Source organism: Carassius auratus, chromosome 32, assembly GCF_003368295.1.
Source record: "Carassius auratus strain Wakin chromosome 32, ASM336829v1, whole genome shotgun sequence".
Taxonomy (NCBI): domain Eukaryota; kingdom Metazoa; phylum Chordata; class Actinopteri; order Cypriniformes; family Cyprinidae; genus Carassius; species Carassius auratus.
The window spans coordinates 26,622,778-26,642,236 of NC_039274.1; the positions used below are offsets into that span (position 1 = coordinate 26,622,778).

Sequence of the window (19,459 nt, forward strand, 5' to 3'; positions counted from 1 at the left end):
GCTAATGAACTTTGATCATTTCTCAGAGCAGCAGTTTTAAAATGCGTAATTAAATCACCACAAAAGGAAGTAGCAAGAGTTGACTGTGCATGTGATGCTGTGTCTCTGACCTGGTCATCATAGCGGTAGGTGAGATACTGCTCTCCTGTTGTGTCTTCCAGAAAGCTTCCTTGTGGAGAAAGTGCAAATTCAGGGAGGAAGTAAGCACTCTGCGCCTGGCGCGCTACTCCCTGTAAAACAAGACCACAACAACCACATTAAACTTATAAAAGCACTGCGGACATCATTTGAGGGTATGCATGTAACATTTTTACGACATAATAATTTAAGTATAGAAAAGATGCTATCAAATAATATCAGTGTTCAACTTTTGCACATTAGGTTCAAGAAATGCTGTACACATGTTAGTAGATAATAGGCCAATAAAGTCTGGCAGTGACTTTTTTGAATATTAACTAAGTTACTTCACTGGACACTTACGACTTTTTTTCTTCTTCTGTGGAACATAAAAGAAGACATTTTAAAGAATATTGATAACCACAATTTTTCGGTTCCCATTGATTTTATTTTTGGGTGAACTATCTCTTTAAGTTAGGTTACCAAGCAACTTCACATCAGTGTGACCTAATTTATGTTAATTTCCACACTTTATTTTCATATTTTTAAATTACGTGTGTGTGTGTGTGTGTGTACTGAAAAAATTGTGGTGAAAGAATTTTCCCTCTGAAACGGCAAGTAACTCATGAAATTACATTTTGAAGTAGAAAGGCAAATATGTTCTTTTAAACATAGTCCAATAAAAAACATTATATATATATATCCCCTTAAACTAATGGAAGATAAAAGACTAGCATGGACAAATTAAGAGGAAATTTAACTGTAAGTGTGTCAGAAGTTCATTGTGAGCCAGTAAGAAGCCCACAGAGGAGAAAGCAGCTCCGGTCTGTTAGAGGTTTATTGAGGACGATTAGCTGCAACACATGAACCAAATCCTGAAGCAGGCTACCATGTGTTTAGCGTGCTAATGCTAGGTCGACGGCTTTCTCAGAACAGCCTGGTGACACACTTATAAACAATTTATGGAAGTTGAGGAGGTTATAAAATCACAGCGAGCACCTAAAAAGCTTTTTCCCTCCCTGCTCATTAAATGGGAAACTATTTACAAGTGTTTGAAGCTTCAAAACAGAGGAATCAGAAGTGAATCTAAATTTGTACCTGAGCACTGGGAGTGTCTGCTAGGGCGAGTGTGTGAGGCAGACTACCTCTCCAAATTCTTATGACCTAAAGATCAGCAGAGTTTGGCACACGGTCAGAGGAGCCGCCCGGCATGCTTTCATCAGCAACACAGACTTTCACTGACAGGCCTGAATTAACAGCCCTGATATCCATGTGTGTGTGTGTGTGTGTGTGTGTAAGGGCTGGACAAAACTCAAGAGGATTTCAAGAACTGGCTCCAAAATCAGAGTCACAACACAGAGGAAGTTCATTAGTTCAATGTAATTTTTGCTAACAAACATAAATAATTACATCCTTGATTTGTTTATTTTTTTCCTCATACAGTAACTGAAAACATATTTCTGAACTTAATTCAATAATGTCAAGACGAAGTAAACACAGCCATCAACTACAACACCACTAATAAATATTGACAACAATTTTTTTATAAATTATATTGAGAAAACTAATTAGGTAATGCATTATTTAACTATCTATCTATGTATCTATCTATCTATCTATACAAATATTAAAAATTATTTACCATTTGACCATTAGACTTAATAAATGCTGCAGAAGTATTGTTCATGCTTAGTTCATGTTAACTTAAAAATATAGTTAAGTATTTAAAAATGATTTTCTTTTTAATTGAGGACGATTAGCTAAACGTAATTAAAACTATACATTTTATAAATAAAAATATTTATTAAATACATTTTGTGAACCATTTTCAGTCCCTAGACTGATCTTATCAATATCATTTAATGTGTTGATTAAAAAACCCTTATAAAGTCAAAATAAAAAGGGTACCCTCTGTTATGGTAGATCTGAATCAATCAGTGTGTGCGTGTGTTTGTATGAAATGTGTTTATGTTTGTCATGTACGTTTCTGCAGTCTGTCTCCAATCACACAGTTCAATCAAGACTGCTTAGTCTAAACATGTCTCGTCTGTCATCTCTCCTGTCCCTCTGCACCCCTGTAAACACCCCTCCATCTGTGTTCCCCAAAACACACACACACACACACACACACAGAGAAATCCTTCAGGTGCTGACTGTGTACGCAGGAGACATCTTCTCCAATAAATTCCCTATGAGGCCTCAAGGTCCCACACAGACTTACGACAACAAGACCAACTCCCTCCTGTATGTGCAGCTCAGCCATCTCTCATCATCTCTTACAGGAAACCGCCCTGACAGAGCAAAAATAATATGGCTCACAGTTAATCAGTTTAAAGGTCTGTTCACACTGAGAATGATAACAATAAAGACAATGATAACTAGGGATGTCCAGATCCGATCACAGGATCGGAAATCGTTCCCGATCATGTGGTTTCAGACTTGATCGGAATCGGACGTTACCTCCAGATCAGGACTCGGATATATTTAATAAAGGTGTGAATAAATATAGATTTAAACTCAAAGAGACAGAATAGTCTGCGCATGATCTGTTGTTTTATTCGGACCAAGAATAAGGCGAAATGAACATCAAGGAGCGCTAAACACTCCTGCAGTGTATGTTTAATTTAATTTTCCATCATTTACGAGACAATGCTTTCCCGCCAATTACAGAATTTTCTGGCTTATATGGTAGGAGGCGCTATTACCAACCTGTCCTCCAACCAATACGCTTGTATAGGTCGTTTGTCCAAATCCCTGAAATAAGACCCATCTGAGCGTATACTACAATTGCGCCCCTATCGGCAAAAGGTCGTTCTCATATTAATATTTTGTACGCTTTTATTTGCACTATGATTTGCGTTTCATGTAGCTCAGTTAGTAGATTGTTGCGTTATACTTTGATATCATTTAATCATGCTATCTTGGGTTCAATCCCAGGGAATGGACATGTGCGTTAATGTATATGCTGTATAAATCATAATTTAGCATGATTTCTGTTAGGTTTAGGGGTGGGGTTAGGTGTGGTCATTCAAACGAATAAGGAGAAGCAGAAATAAGCGATCACATATGTAATAATGCAATCATCAAACAGCATATAAATCAAAACTACCTAATGTAGCTAAATGAAATGACGACCCAGGAAGTGGTTAAGGACTGTGCAGGATTTGATGGTGGTAATCTACTCCATCTATGTTTTGATCATCATTCTGAATCCTATCCAGATGTAGTCTTTCACAACAACTTGATTTTCTCAACTTTTTGAGTAAATTTTAAATCCACACAGAATTACCTTTATTGTTACAGTCAAGACCCATATACACCAAGAACTCTAACTATGTTAAGGTATCCTTGTTACACGTTATATACCCTTACTATTGTAATAACAGTTAATTATGCATCAATACATGCAAGTAACCATAAACCAAACCCTCATCATAACCCTAACTTTATAGCAAGTACATGTAGTTAATTACTATTACTCAGTACTTAAATGTATAACTACATTGTAACAAGGACACCTTAACTTAAATTGTAACCCTATATTAGCATCCACACCAACGGATGTTAATGTTCAGTTTATTGTAAGTGTTTAAATGTCTGAAAACTTTTAAGCTGAGTGGATTCTGATTGGCTGACTTTTTTATTGTTCATCAGCTAGAAAAAGAAAAGTGATTCCAACAATAGAGAGAATGTTTAATTTAACTTTATGCTTAGCAATATTTTCCTTGCTGTGACCTTTTCCGTAATTAACCGTGATTTTGATTTGACTTGAACATCAGGAGGTGTGTGAGTAACTGTTCTGGGTTTCATTCAGCTTAGCAACTCATACAAGCTCATTACTAAAGGCTCTTCTCACTTCCACTGGCATTTCCAAGAGCCGGCACAGGTGTGCGTGTTTTTATGTGCCAGAAGATGTTTCATCAAGCACTCTGTTAGGGAACTGTAGATACATTGTCTCAGCAGGGCATAAGTGCCAAAAAAGTAAAGCACTAAGTCAACGGCCGCGCCATGAGTCCTAACTTCAGAGTGACTCGGCTTTGAGTGAAGGAATGTCACGGCGCTGTCAGAGCAAGTCTACTCAACAATGTAGAGAAATCTCTGGCAGGTCTCTGGGTTTATGGCAGCAGGCCAGTGCCTCTCCTCAGACCAGACTAACCCTGGATAAGCTTTTGACTTTTAACACTTGGTGCCAAGGATCAGTACGGTCAGAGGAAGATCTGATCCTGGATCATAACTTCCAGAAAGAGCACTTCGTTAAAACAGGCCAGGTTTACATCTGGTCACTCGAACATTCCTCAGCTCTGAAGTCAATGGGACAATGAAGATTCATTATTTACTCTGAGCAGCATCTATGGGGTGGTAAAAGCATCCTTACTCTAAATCCTTTGGAAAAAAAAAAGTGTCAACAGCAATTTGAGTCACATGCTCCTTGTAAGACAATCATATAATGTCCCTGACATCACATACAAGCTTTCAGAGTATTTTTTTACTACCAACTACCATTGGCAGACACTATAGAAATGTAGTCACATAGTGAGTCATAAATGAAACATTCAAACTGCTTCTTTTTTTTTTTCATAGCACACTTCAAATTAAGAAATCTCTAAACTTAATATGTCATGGCCAACATGTTAAAGATCACTGACCCGGCCAGCATTTTCGACAGAATTATGATTTTGCACCAGTGTAGTGGGGGATAAATATTTATAAATATTAATATTAATTTATAAATGCATTAAATATAGAAATTAATACTTTTATTTAGCAAGGATGCATTAAATTCAAGAAAAGTGACAACAAAGACTTTTATAATGTAAAAAAAAAAATTATATATATATATATATATATATATATATATATATATATATATATATATATTTATGTTCTTTTGATCATTCTATTTATCAAATAATTTTCTAAAAAGTATCACAATCTCCACAAAACAACTGTTTTTTTAATATGTAATAATAAGCAATGTTACTTGAGCAGCCAATTGGCATATTAGAATGATTTCTGAAGGATCATGTGACCCTGAAGACTGGAGTAATGATGCTGAAAATTCAGCTTTGATCACAGGAATAAATTACACTTAAAAATATATTCAAATGGAAAACAGTTATTCTGAATTGTAATAACATTTCAAAATATTACTGTATTTTTGATCAAGAGAATTCAGCCGAGAACAAAGGACTTATTTTAAAAAAAGATTTTAAAAATCTTTATCAACCCCAATCTTTTGAACAGTAGTTTACACACATACAAGTGAACACATCATATTTAAGGCTTGCTTCATTTCGAGACATTTGGAATTCAGAAAGTGAGTCAGAGGAAGTATTTTTGAGTGGACCTGGAGAGTCAGTGTACAGCCAGAGCCTTTAGTAGTTCTGGTGACAACATCATCCACCCACCTGCTGATGGATAATGCATATTCATCAGTTTAATCTCTGCATGCAGCAGCCTCTTTGAACATATTCCAATCAGCAAGAGCAAAACTGCCCTGCAGGGTTGAGCTTGCTCCCTATGGCCATGCTTTAATGTTCTTGGTGATTGTTTTTCTCATATCAGAAGTGGTTGGTATGCAGAGAAATGTGGCTCATTCTTGGGAACAAAAAGCAACCCAGAGTTATAACCTACGGGCTATTACCAACCCAAGGGTCATGATTCTGTAGCATTATGCACATTGAAATTAGTCCACAACATCCCACTCAACTGGAATACAAACTGTTGACAACTTGCGAAATTTCCAGGCTAAAATACCCAAGTACAAAGTAATCAGGTTCTGGCATTAGACCGCTCTGCTGGTTTTGTCCTCAGGTTGAATGTTTAACAAATGCAGGTGTTAGAAGATGGTGCCAGATATTTGGTCTCATTATGAAAGTGACTGTTTTTATGAGTGGAAAACTAAGTCATTGATGCATTCGTTCATTAACAAAGCATCACTGTAGGACAACGGTTCTGTTTAACTCAACTGTTTAACTTCTCGATTATTGAACTGTTGTATAAAAAGAAATCACTTTTGACTCTGTCATTAGTCTCACAGCGAGATTGTCCTTTTTTGGTGTGCTCCAGCTGTCTGTTGATGTATGTTATCCTCTGAAGGCGCTTTAATAAGCAAGCGCTCAAGAGGATGGAGGTGCATGTCATGGTAACACTTTTGTCAGCCCGACACCTTTGACAAATGTGCTCTGCAGCAAGCCACCAAGTGTTTTAAGGGTAACTAAGGTAAAGCTTGGCAGTTGCCAGACACTCATTCACATATCTAAACATACATAAACTAACATACAGGGCAATTATGCACAACTTACTTCCTAAAAGTATTAGGAGGCACGTGATGTCATCAGCTGCTGCTCACTGAGATAAACAAGAGCAGACCACTGGAGGATGGAATACACTTTTTTAGCATCAATCAAATACATATAGTCATTTCTACACTGAGCTGAATGTTAGTCAATTTTGAAAAACACACCAGAGTGAATCATCGACTACATAACCCCGTTTCGGCAATGGCAATGGCAACTTTTTTCTCACAACTGTGAGTTTATACTTTTTTTTTGCCATTCTTTTTTTCGCAATATAGTTTATATCTCACAATTCTCACTTCTTTTCTCAGAATAACAAGATAAAAACTTGCAGCTGCAAGTTATAATGTCCTATTATTATGAGGAAAAATAGATTGACTTTCTTCTCATAATTCCAAGTTTAAAGTATATCTCACAATTCTGACTTTATTTCTTAATACTTCATAACACACAATTACAATCTTTTATCATGTAATTCTGACTTTATAACTCACAATTACAAGAAGAAAAGTCAGAATTGTGAAATAAGAAGTCACAATTAGCTTTTTTTAACTCATTGGCGAAAACAGACTTCCATAATTGCCTCCACAACCAGCCAATAATCCTTCTGTGCACTGCTGGGGTTCTGACAAAACAATAAAAAGAGGCTATAAAGACAATAACCCTCAAGTCAAGAGTTACGCCAGCATTGATGAACACCCCATGAGCCGTGTTCGCAGAGCTCGGGTGACGTGTTGAGGAATTCTGAGAGTGCTCTGGCTGACCTTGAGATTCGGAGTTGGGTAAATGTGAGGATCTGCTAACAGCTGTTCCTGATCTGTTTGGGTACCTGGACATAGTACAGATTACCATACTATAGGATATTTGTTTTGAGGTGACGTGGGCTCTGTTCCAAAACTTAATCAGCTTCCTGAATGGGAACCTCTCTTGAGGCAACAGAGAAGCCTAAAAAGAGTGTTGACGAATATAATAAATGTTGATTATAAATATAATTCAGTACCAAAAGTCATTTACATATTTGCTCAGTAAGCTTGCTTGCAGTGCACTCTGTTACAATGGTATAGGGTACATGCATTATATTTTTTTACTTCATGTATGTTTAAATAAACGTCCCAGTTCTGTTAAATAATGTCTTGTCTGAAATCTTTCAGGGATTCAGAATGACGGAGCAGGTCACAAATAGTTGCCTATGCCATGTGTGTTTCCATGCTTATTAGAGTCTCACATCTAAAATTCAAACTCTGTTGAAATCGCTAGTGATCTGATTCTCCTGAACGCTGTCTGCATGACACAAGGATGTTATGTTCCAACTCTTTCACTTACAGGATTACATTTCAGATTGAGCACTAGCAAGGCAGTCCAAGGTTTTGGCCCAGAGCAATAATCTTTCACCAAAACAAAAAACATTTCCTCATATTGGCCTGTCAAGGCAAAGTCTCGACAATTGAGATATTAATGAGGGTACAAACTGTACACATTGTTGCAATATTTCACGGTTAATCACGTTAAAATATTTCAATTTCTGAAATATGTCTCAAAAGCAGCCCAAGATCATTCTGCCTTCCACTGTTATATTTACTCTAGTCTGTGACCCCACCACATCTGTTCTTAACCTCCTTAACAGTTAATGTTTCTTATCACCCTCCCTTACAAGCACCAACACTGCCACATTTGACTCCTGGCCGGCTCGCCACTGGCCAAACCTCTTCTGTTTCTAATCATCCCCCTTAACATGTCAGCTTAACGCCACGCCACCTCGCTCACTCTTAACCCTGCCTCCTCCACCTCTAAAACCAACAGAAACGTCCCCATCCTCCCTAAAAAAAATCCTGCATCCACAGTGTCTGCCTGTGGGAAACGTCCAGCCTTGGCTCAGCAGGAAGCTCTGGATTTACCACTAAGCATTTAATGGTCCTAACATCCATAACTCACCCTTGTCCATACCACCCAAAATAAAGTAGGGGGTTAAGAGGCAAAAGATATATTCCCTCTTTCAATTTCATTATGTTCAAACTCAAAATGAAATGGCATTTGCAACTAACTTTACTTCTTTATACATGAATATTCAATGCAAGACTTGGTTTTATCCATCAGGAATTGAATGCATGTAAAAAAAAAAAAAAAAACATGGTTGCATACCAGGTCTGTTTTTGATTAATAGATTGAACAGATATATAAATGACAAAAGATCACAGTTTAAGGCATTTGCATGACCTTTGTTGCGTTAATATTAATAATCGATCAGAATGAGTTTTATTGCCAGGTATGTTTACACATATGAGGAATGTGTTTTCGTGATAGAAGCTCCACAATGCAACAGAATGACAATATAACAATATAAGACTGTGCATGTAAATACATTTATTGGCAGACAGGTGGAATCTTTTGCATTTTTTGCAGTTAGGATCATTTTCACCCACAAACATATTACTTATTATAATAACATATAGAACCCACAACAATTAAATAAACAAAATAAATAAAATGAAAATAAAATGTCCCAATATTTTTGTCACGTGTTTTTATAAAATCATTATTTGGTTATAATACTGTTGTGATCTGTTATCATTCACTATTTTTTATGTTAAGATTTTTGGTGAATTGTACATATAAAACCAGTTAGGATCAATTTGTTAAAAATTAAAAAACACAAACATGTATTGGTCAATTATATATATATATTTTTTTCAAAAAATAAGATTTCAATTAAATTATGACTACTGAATTAGTAATGTTTCTGATTTCCATTTCAGAAATCTGGTCACCTTATTTGAACTTGCAAATTGTAAATTTGAATTACAGTATCTCAGTATTGCCCAACGAGTTATATGTTTTCAGTTTTCTTTTCAGAAATTTAGTTTAGTATGCGGCATGGAGCTATGTTCAGCTATTTGTACTCATGACGCAATATGTTCATTTTATTGCCAATACATTTGTTAAGTATCTGGTAAAAACAAATCATCAAGAATCGATAGAACACAGAAATCCAGTTTGAAGACTGAATCATCTTGTTTTTTACCATCATGACTCGAGCCCGAGGAGTAGAACTTTTTATAAAATATAATTGAAATGATTCCCTATCAGTCACGATCTTCACCTCCTCCATAATCAAACTGCATGTTGATTGTGTTTTTCTGTATTTGCTATGTAATGAAGATACACAAGCTAACAGATTTTATGAGGTCAAAAAACACTGAGGTGAACAGTTGCTGGATATCTACCATATGCTAATCTAAAAGCTGCTTGAGGCGCTTCAGTGCAGAGAATAATAAATAGTGAAGGTGAGAGAACACACAGTTTACTGTATTTATTTACAGGAAGTGTAATTTTTACAGGAAATGCTGGGTAAGCAGTCCACACCTCTGAATGAAATACTGCAAGTTGTTGCAATGCACATGAACAGTATGCCAACTTCATATGCAGTAAAATTAGAAAGTCTCAGTAAGAATGATCTGAACGTTGAGGTGAGATGTTATAAACCTTATGAAAGCTATATTATCATGAATATTAGTAAGGTGGCATAACATACTCCCAAACTAGTTTGCTGAAAGGCAGGTAAGGTAAGACTCTAATAAGACTAACATGTGTTAAGCTTTCAGTCCACTGGCAATGCAACAATTTGACAGAAGCTGCTGCTTGATTTTAAAGGAATAGTTCACCCAAAAAAAAGAACACATTGCTGAAAAATTACTCAGCCTCAGTCCATCCAAGATGAAGATGGGTTTGTTTCTTCACTGCAACAGATTTGGAGAAATTCAGCATTACATCACTTGCTCACCAATAGATCCTCTGCAGTGAATGGGTGCCGTCAGAATGAGAGTCCAAACAACTGATAAAAACATCACATTAATCCGCAAGTAATCCACACGGCTCCAGTCCATCAATTGCGAAGTGAAGCTGCATGTTTGTAAGAAGCAATCCCATCAATGAGATGTTCTCGAATGTTTTCAACTTCAGCTGACTAAAATATGAGTCCCCTATCCATAATACTGCTTCCTCCAGTGAAAGTCACCTTGTCTGAATCTGGAGAGAAATATGCACAGATCAAGCACCGTTTCAAATTGAAAACAGTCCTAAACAAATATGTGAGTAGATTATTATTATTTGAGATAACAAACTGAAGGAAGCAATAATATGGAGTCATGTGGATTACTGTTTTTATCAGTAATGGACCGATTTTGTCGGTTTGGGCTCTCATTTTGACGGCACCCATTCACTGCAGAGGATCCATTGATGAGCAAGTGATCTAATGCTAAATTTCTCCAAATCTGTTCCTATGAAGAAACAAACTCATCTACATCTTAGAAGCCCTGAGGGTGAGTACATTTTTATTTTTGGGTGACGCATTCCTTTAAAGCTGCTTTTGTACCCTTTTCTCTACATCTCAACAACATGAAGCTACTAATGAAGCTGTATGTGATTACAAAAAGTATGACTGTTTTCAAACAGGTTTCTTAAACATTAAAAAACCCATTTATCATTGGTCCAAACAAGTAATTGTGCACCAAAGTATATAGAGTATATAACGGTTTGGTCATGATGCTTAAACAAACAGAGAGATGTTCTGAGAGTCACAATATTTACACTTTTCAGGGAATCGTTCAACAAATAACTTGCTTATAGTGGACTATGCGCATTAAATCTGATAGAAATTAGTATTTTAACTGGTGGCAGTCAGATATCACAGTCCTTTCAACAACTAGAGATTTGTGAAATGAGGCAGAACCTTCAAGCAGAGCCACAATCAACATTTATGGAGGCTCAAATCTAAAAAGACTACTTTTCTAATGAATTGTCCTAGAAGAAATAGTTCACCCCAAATTAACATTTTGTAATAATTCACTCACCCTCATATGGTTTCAATCTCATATTACTTTCATTCTTCTTTGAATCACAAAATGAGACGCTAGACAGAATAGCCAAGCTGCTTTTTTTTTCTTTCTTTTTTTCTTTTTTCTTTTTTTGAGACTTCGAAAGTGGATGGTGATTTATACAGTCCAATGAATTGAAAATACAATACACTGAAAATACAATACAAAAGTAGACTAAACAAAAAAATTCTAAAAGTAGAAACAGGATATCATTTGTGTTCAGTTCCAAAATAGTGCCTTTAGGTTTGACATCATTATTTCTTGTGGATCATTTGACCGGTCATGACACACTCTTCATTTATTTGTATTTTTTTGGAACACTTGGTTCAATGATGAGCCTTTGACATCTATGGAAACTTTCCAATGCACAAAATCGTCTTTATATATTATTTAAATGACTACGAAAATCTAAGAAAAAACTTTTAAGAACTTTTCACTTTAAGGAGAACCAAACCAAATATAGATCTACCTATTTTTTAGTTTGTCACAACCTTTAAAATAAAATATAACAGTAAAATAAATTCGACTGCAAAAGAGACTCGATGGTATGTTATCCTCCATTTTCCTTGTATTTCTGCTGTTTCATGGAAGAAGGAAAATAATATGAGGTTTGAAACAGTATAGACAAGAGTAAATTATGATTAAATTGTCATTTTTGGGTGAACCTTTCCTTTAAGGTCCTGAACTAAGCATAATATCAAAAGCTGACTGGGCCCATTAATGGAATCATGAAATATGTGCCAGGGCTTAGTGTCAAGAGCCAATTTGCCATGTTAGAGAGAGAGTGAGAGAGAGAGAGAGAGAGAGAGAGAGAGGGAGAGAGGGTCCCATCCAACAGATCAGCAGTGCAGCGGGTGCAAAAAGGCAGCGAGTTTGTTTACATCTGGTCGAGTGAATGGTCACACAGTCACTGTGTATGAATGAGCCTTTCAGTTCAACTCGATCCACCATAGATTGAGAGAGAGAGAATTCATGACGAGCCGTATACGTCAAATCATACAGATAAGAGCTCTTTTATCCTTTCACAGGCTCAGACACAATCTACAGACTTTCTTTTGAATTTTCACTCTTTATTCTTGGGGTAAATCTGTAGAATCGATTCGAAGACTTCAATCATTTATTTAACACCTTTGATGTTAGATGAAAAAAGTTGTCTAAACGTTAATGTTTAAACTCATGCATTAACTGGTAAGACAGAATCACAAAGGTGCTGTACATGCAATCTGCAAACTCGTGCATGATTTAAACCCAACCGCTTCAAAACAATAGTTAAAATTTACATGGAGCAATCCAGACCTACAGGAAATGCATCCGGATTTACATCATGCATGAATTTAAAGATGCAAACCAATGTTTGGGATTCAGTGATTTACTGCAGAACCCTGCACTCAGGGTTTGACTGTCTCAGAGTAACATATGTATGTGCTGCACTGATTTAAGGGTTTATCTGTAAAACTGCAATTAAAAGCAGCTGTGTATTTATGGCCCTGTATGGACCAATAAATCAAAGCATTAACACGCTTTGAACCATCAGCAGATATTGTGAAGCTGTAAAACACATGAAAGCCACATGATTTTGCCCCATTAATTATCTTTTCTGTGAACAAAGAAACGAAAAATGAGTTTAGAATCTGTCAGCCCCTATGAAGATATCTTGAATGCCTCAAATTTCCATTATTATTATTTTATTTTTTTGCTACCTAGCAACCTTTTAAAATCAACCTTCCATGATTCAAAACTTTCCTGTGGAGGTCGAAGCCTCTGTTAACATATAGCCTGCCATATTTAATAAATATGAACATTTGGATGGTTCTACTCTGACTTCCTATTGAAAGATTGCATCAATTTATATATATAAAATATAATATCTCCCTATTGTAATATTTATATATATATATATATATATATATATATATATATATACAGAATTATTTCAAGATGCATGTTCAGATCACATGTAAAATCTAAGACCTTTGAACCACTCAAATAACGCAAATCAATAACAATAAATTGAAGTATAAAATGAAATATATAAAACATTTATTTATTTTGTTTCAAATTTATATCAAATATATTTTATATACATATATGAATATTATGTATGTTTGTGTGTGTGTACAATTTTTTAATGACATTTATAATTACATTAAAAATAATTTAACTACTCACAAAAAAAAAAATGTCTGAATGCCACTGCATTAGATACAAATAGGTGGCATATGCAAAAAATACGTATTTTACGTAGATAACACTTTTAGTCGGTCCTCTACAGATATATTTATAAAATGTATTGATTGCAATGTATAAAAAAAAAAAGATATTTTAAATTCTTCTTAAAAATATTTTTAGATGTTATTTAATGCAACGACATTCAGACATTTTAAAGTATAGCTCAAGTGTGTAAATATTTTGTTCATCCATAAAGAACAAATATACAGACATTCAAGTGCACACTTGAAACACACACTAAAACATCCACAACCTATTCCCGGCTCTCAGCAATGAGGCTGTCTGGAGCCAGCTTTTTTGTCTCTGCTTTAGGTGTCAGCTGTTCAAACAGGCTGGAGCTGCAGCCGTAGTGTCTCTGGACATACAAAACAAAAGCAGTGAGCGAGCAAAGCTTTCACACTGCTGCCTGACAACTCCACAGAAAACTTCACACTATCCTCCAACACAGCAAGCTCATACATTTAAATACATTAAACACAATATCTGTTGAGCCCTAGCCAGACATGACATAGGAGATAGAGCTGTTGTTCTGTTGGTTTGTGTGCTGATGAACACGTCTCTAGCATTGTTTATCATTCTGGCTTTGTCCCAAGCTAGAGCGCCTTTAAAGGCATCATAAACACAGAGGCTGTTCCAAAAGGAAGGCGGCATAACACCTCATTTGTTTGAAATGAAAAAGCAACCTCTAAGGTTCAAGTTCAATCCATTCTCTCTGCTGTATAATATCCGGTCGTGTCTCTACAGTCTCTTTCAATAACAAGTGCTGAAAACTATCCCCAAAAAATGATTTAAACTTCACAATGTGATAGAAAGAGCGCATTGTCATGCATTTCTCATCTTTGAAAGGCAGAGACAACAAAGAGCTCATTTGTTTCTCCGCCTACAATGCAACCCTTCAGTAATGTCTCTGAATCTGTAAATTGGGAATATGAAAGTGAAAAATGGAAAGCAATCGAAATGGAGGAGATGGTGACATTGAAAAAGAGGGCACGAATGGCTTCAATTGAGAACTTGAGAATATCAATACCCTTGAAAACACAATGCAATAAAAAGCAATCAGGCACAAGGTTAATGCAACATCTGCTTGTCATAATCTACAGGATAAGCCGAGCTAGAATCACTATTTCAAAATCTACTCTGGCCTGTAATTGTTGAATATGTACTCATTTAACCTCTGAGCTTCTTCTGAAATGTACAATGTCTTTAAGAGAAGTGCATGCTTTCTGTCCCTGCAGAATAAAGGTTGGTGCAATGAGATGATGTGTTAGGTGCTGAATAATCCATACAAGTGAATTAAGAGCTTAATAAGAACCTGCTGCCAAAGTGCAGCTAACTATTGAACTCAGCAGAGACCAGAAGCATCCTGTACGCAATATGTTGAGCAGCAAATGAATTGAAAATGTCTTTTAAATTCTAATTAATTTCATGAATCTGAATGTGGATGGATGGATGGATGATGGATGGATGGATAAATCAGCCGTGGCTTTGTGAGTTTTATCATTTTATCAGGCTGAACAAAAAGTAAAATTAAATACATCTGCCCACCAAATCCCACATTTAACACAATCTGACCCTACAAAGTCCTTTCATGAGAAAGACGTGAATGAGGAGGAGTGCACTGCCAGAGGGAGGTGAAAGAGCAGAGCCGCTTTCTAATAAGAAAAGCAGGAAAATAGGAGATGTGGGAAAAGAGTAGTGAAAACACCTGTTAGACTCCACTTCGCTTTCAGTGCTGAAACTCACAGCTTCTTAAGGAGTCCCAGCGGCGGCTCCCACGCGCACATAAATCAAGCCGAAGTGTTTAGCCCAAAGAACAAATATTATTCTGAAAGATTACTGCGAAGAGCTTTAATGGAAACTGGATAAATGCACATCAAATTTCAATTTAGACTCTAGCAGAAACCTGCTCTCTCCACGATGGATGGCCCCTGTCACCTGCTTCAGTCAGCCAAATGGAAATGATCAATTCTGAAGTGGTATAAAGCGGCGTAAAAGACAGAGATGCTGCTGTCCATCAGCTCGCGTACAAACTAGGGAATGAATGACACTAGCCAAATGGTGCGTGCATGGAAAAGGCGCTCAACGTGGCCAGCTGTAACTCTATCCCAGAGTGCACTGCTGCACTAATGCCACTACCTGCTCTCTCCTCCATCTTTTCACTTACATTTCGTTCCACAAAGGAAGGACTTGGGTTTCAGCTGTCGTTATTCACGTACCGGCACATAGGACAAAGAGATTTGGCCACGTTTAGGTGGCAGCACGGCAGTGTAAATTGCTGTTACCGAGTGGCCCTATTGTACAGGGTTAGACTGGCCTCCACATCCATGCCAGCTCTTCCATTAACATCCACACCAGCCCTCTATATATAACCTGTTTGTTACAACAAAAGAGAAGGGCAACGTTTAACAGTTCCCTCAGGACCCGTGATGGAGCGCATTACTATGAGTTATATATATATGTATATATATGCTCTCTAAACATTTCTTAAATCTTTCATGCTCTCTACTCTAATGCCAGTAATTTGTTACAATATAACCCAAAATTCTAACTTTTACTTCAAAATCAATATAATTTTACTGCGAGAGGGCAACAAATGGCTTTACAAATGATCAGATCGCACTGCAATGTGGGATTCAAAAAACTCATAACACATACACTCTTGCTTGACGTGACCATTATGATGATTATAAAAATGCTACCAATTATAATGATTGACTTCAAGTCTGATTACAACTTGCAGTCTGCATTATATATGGCAATATAGTATGTAAGCAGGCACAAATGAGTTTCAAAACATTGTGCGCTAAACACATAACCCGGCATGCATGCTCACTATGATATCACAGTACAGTTTGAATGTGAACTATACAATTAATTTAACTGTAGAAACAATGCTGTAAAAATGACTTAAAGTACAGCAGCCAGTAGCTAAGAATATTACAGTGTAAAGAAAATCAGATTGATAGCATTCAGGTGCTTGATAAATAACTTCACGAAAACAACATCTGACATTTATCATACCTGACCAGTGGACGACATCACTGTCAACATCAAGCTGATCCGACATGCTGGCAAAACCCAAAAGCCCATCTTTAAAATCCTGCTCCAGAGCTGCCTGGTGAATGATGTCAGTCAGATATCAGCCTGAGGAGAGACACAGAGATGCCATGCAAGAGCTGCTGCTGTAGGAATGACGCTCAGTTATTTACCTCTGATGAGACTGTTGATTTTAGATGGAAAGTGCAAGATGGCCGTACTCTTGATTGACTTAATTACACTATCCAGTCTGGTATGAGTTTTTTGACAGTGAAAAAAAATGCCTTTTTTTCAGGTATTCCCCATCCATAATGCAACAGCAGTAAGAATGCAGCATAATAGGTTTCCGGTTATCATTTCTGTGCAGCAGTGCATGTCATATATATATATATATATATATATATATATATATATATATATATATATATATATATATATATATATATATATATATATATATATATATATATACTATCCACATGACACGGATTTAATTTGATCAGAAGAGTGCATTAAGAGATGCTGCAAAGAGATGGACCAGCTGACCCAGTGCACATACAGGTTATGTCAGGCAAATCAAATTTGCTTTATAAATGACTCATATTAAAACATTTGAAAATAAAAACCGATAGACACGCTAATATTATCCTCTAAAAAAAAGACTCTTATGCAGTGTAAAGCTACGCAAAGACGTTCATTTACGCGATCGATCAGCTCTTACCTTTGCTGCAAAGTAACTCATAGATTCACATGTTAATCTATTAAGCGCGCGCGCCGCTCCACTATTCACTGAACACCGCACGAGCCCTGATGATGTTGATCTGAATGGCGCGTGGCTGACGCGCAGCGCTCAGGCGGCTGATATAAAGGCTGGATGGAGCGCCTGTGACTGCGAGTTTCTGCGATGTCCTCAGCGAAGGGCTGCTTACTGAACACTGAGCTGACAGAAGTTCATGTCCTGAGCGGATAGTCCGCTAGGCGTCCCACACCGGACGCGACGCGACGCGACGCGACTAGATCGCTCCCCCCGCGGCGGGGCATGTTGACACATACAGTCACAATGGAACCTGCCTTTATAGGTGGGTTTTTGTTGTTTGTAATGTAAAAAGTAACTAATTATCAAACGAATACGTATATAATTATATATATTTTTTTAAATACATAGGCTATATATATATATATATATATATATATATATATATATATATATATATATATATATATATATATATATATATATTTATTTATTTATTTAGTTATTTATTTATTTAGTTATTTATTTATTTATACATAAGATAATTACATACACATATGTGCACACACACACACACACACACATACACATAGTATACATAATGTTGATTTAAAATAATAGCATCATATAGGTTTGATGTTTTGTATCTAATGCAATGACATACATTCGTAAGTGTTCAAATACATTCTCAACTCAAGATCATTAAACCCTTTGGATTGATTCCAGAGAGCAACCAAGCGCTTTTATCATTCTATATGCTCCTGCGAGTGATAAAAGAGCTTGTTGGGGCAACGCATATCTGTTTATTATGAAGTGTAGAGTAGCGTTTGGCAGCGAGAGATATGGCTTTGATATGCTTTCACCTGCCCTGGCTCAAGTCAAAGTGAGCAGCAGAAGGGCAAAGCTTTTCATTCTTTTAAAGAGACTATTAGTGAGCTCCTTGATCCACAGGGTTCATTATTATTCCACATACATCTAGAAGGTGACTTTTTGATGAATACCATTTAAAGTACCCAAGTGTTACATTTAAGTCTTATAAAGGAGGGCCTATCATCTGGATGGGTGGGAAACAACTAAACTGCACTTAGATCTTAGAGTTTGAACAGCGAAATACAACAACGATAAATGTAAGCATGAGATGCATGAGAAATATTCATGGCCGTTTCTGGATGTGTGCTTCTTTTCTAAACACAGAAGGAAATGGTTCTTATTACAGCTGCTGAGTTGTGCACTTTGAGCGGATTCATGGACTCTTATCTCCACCTGCTGTTGAAGAAAATCACGCAGAGGTTTTATTCAACAGTTTTCTCAAATAGACTATTAAGCAATTATTTTATTCCAAAACTAGCAGTTATTCATATTGCATAAACACATTTCAATATATTTTATATATTTGACCGCAGTCATCGGTCACACGATGTTTAGTATGCAAAAGTATTGAGTCTATTTTCAATTTTTTTTCCGTCACAGATAATAATCAGCATTACAATATGAATTAAAAGTTTAATAAAAAAAAAAATACTTTATTTAAAATTGGCTGAGATCTGATCATCTACTTTAACAGTTACACTCAAGCTGCATGAACTCGTTTGTACAAAAGTTTGACGATCATGACTCACAGAGCATAATGGAAATAAAAACTTCTGAACACAAAAGGTCATATGATCAGTGATCAACATCACCTTAAGTGAATAACTAACTTATTTGATTAGTGACCTAGAAATTGTGCAAAATCAGAAATATTTCATATTTATTCATGTCCTCTATTTAAGGTCTATTGAAAATCCTAAAACATTCACTGCACATTGAGTTGATGACAGAGCAAAGAGAAAGAATTGTGTGAAATGTAATTGTATAATCAATAAAAAAGTAACTGTAGTCTGATAACGAGTATTTTAAAATGTAATGTAATCTAATTACAAGTACTTAATTTTTTTTAATCTGATTAGATAATCCAGATTGCGTGCAGTAATGGATCATGAATGCCAGAAGTGCACTGAGGTCTTTGGATCCCATTGCTCTTACTTTACCCTCCAGACAGGGGCCAGCAGCACCTTCTCTTCCAGATCTACATCTACATTATATTTACATTTCAGTAAATTACTTGTCATAACTCATATTATACAGTTGACTTTTGATAATTGAATCAGAAA

At 36.2% G+C, this 19,459-nt stretch overlaps 1 protein-coding gene across 1 annotated transcript in view; it reads right to left on the reverse strand.

Annotated features, from left to right (window-relative positions):
* LOC113051952 (ADAMTS-like protein 3) overlaps positions 1-17,511 on the reverse strand; it is a 142,742-nt gene extending 125,231 nt beyond the window's left edge. The window contains exons 1-3 of the mRNA XM_026216149.1: positions 17,274-17,511; positions 16,538-16,660; positions 111-230 (exon numbers count right to left, since the gene is read on the reverse strand). Of these exons, the coding sequence (XP_026071934.1) occupies positions 111-230; positions 16,538-16,606 (189 nt within the window). The 5' untranslated portion in view covers positions 16,607-16,660; positions 17,274-17,511. The remainder of the gene's footprint in view (positions 1-110; positions 231-16,537; positions 16,661-17,273) is intronic.
* Positions 17,512-19,459: the final 1,948 nt, after the last annotated feature.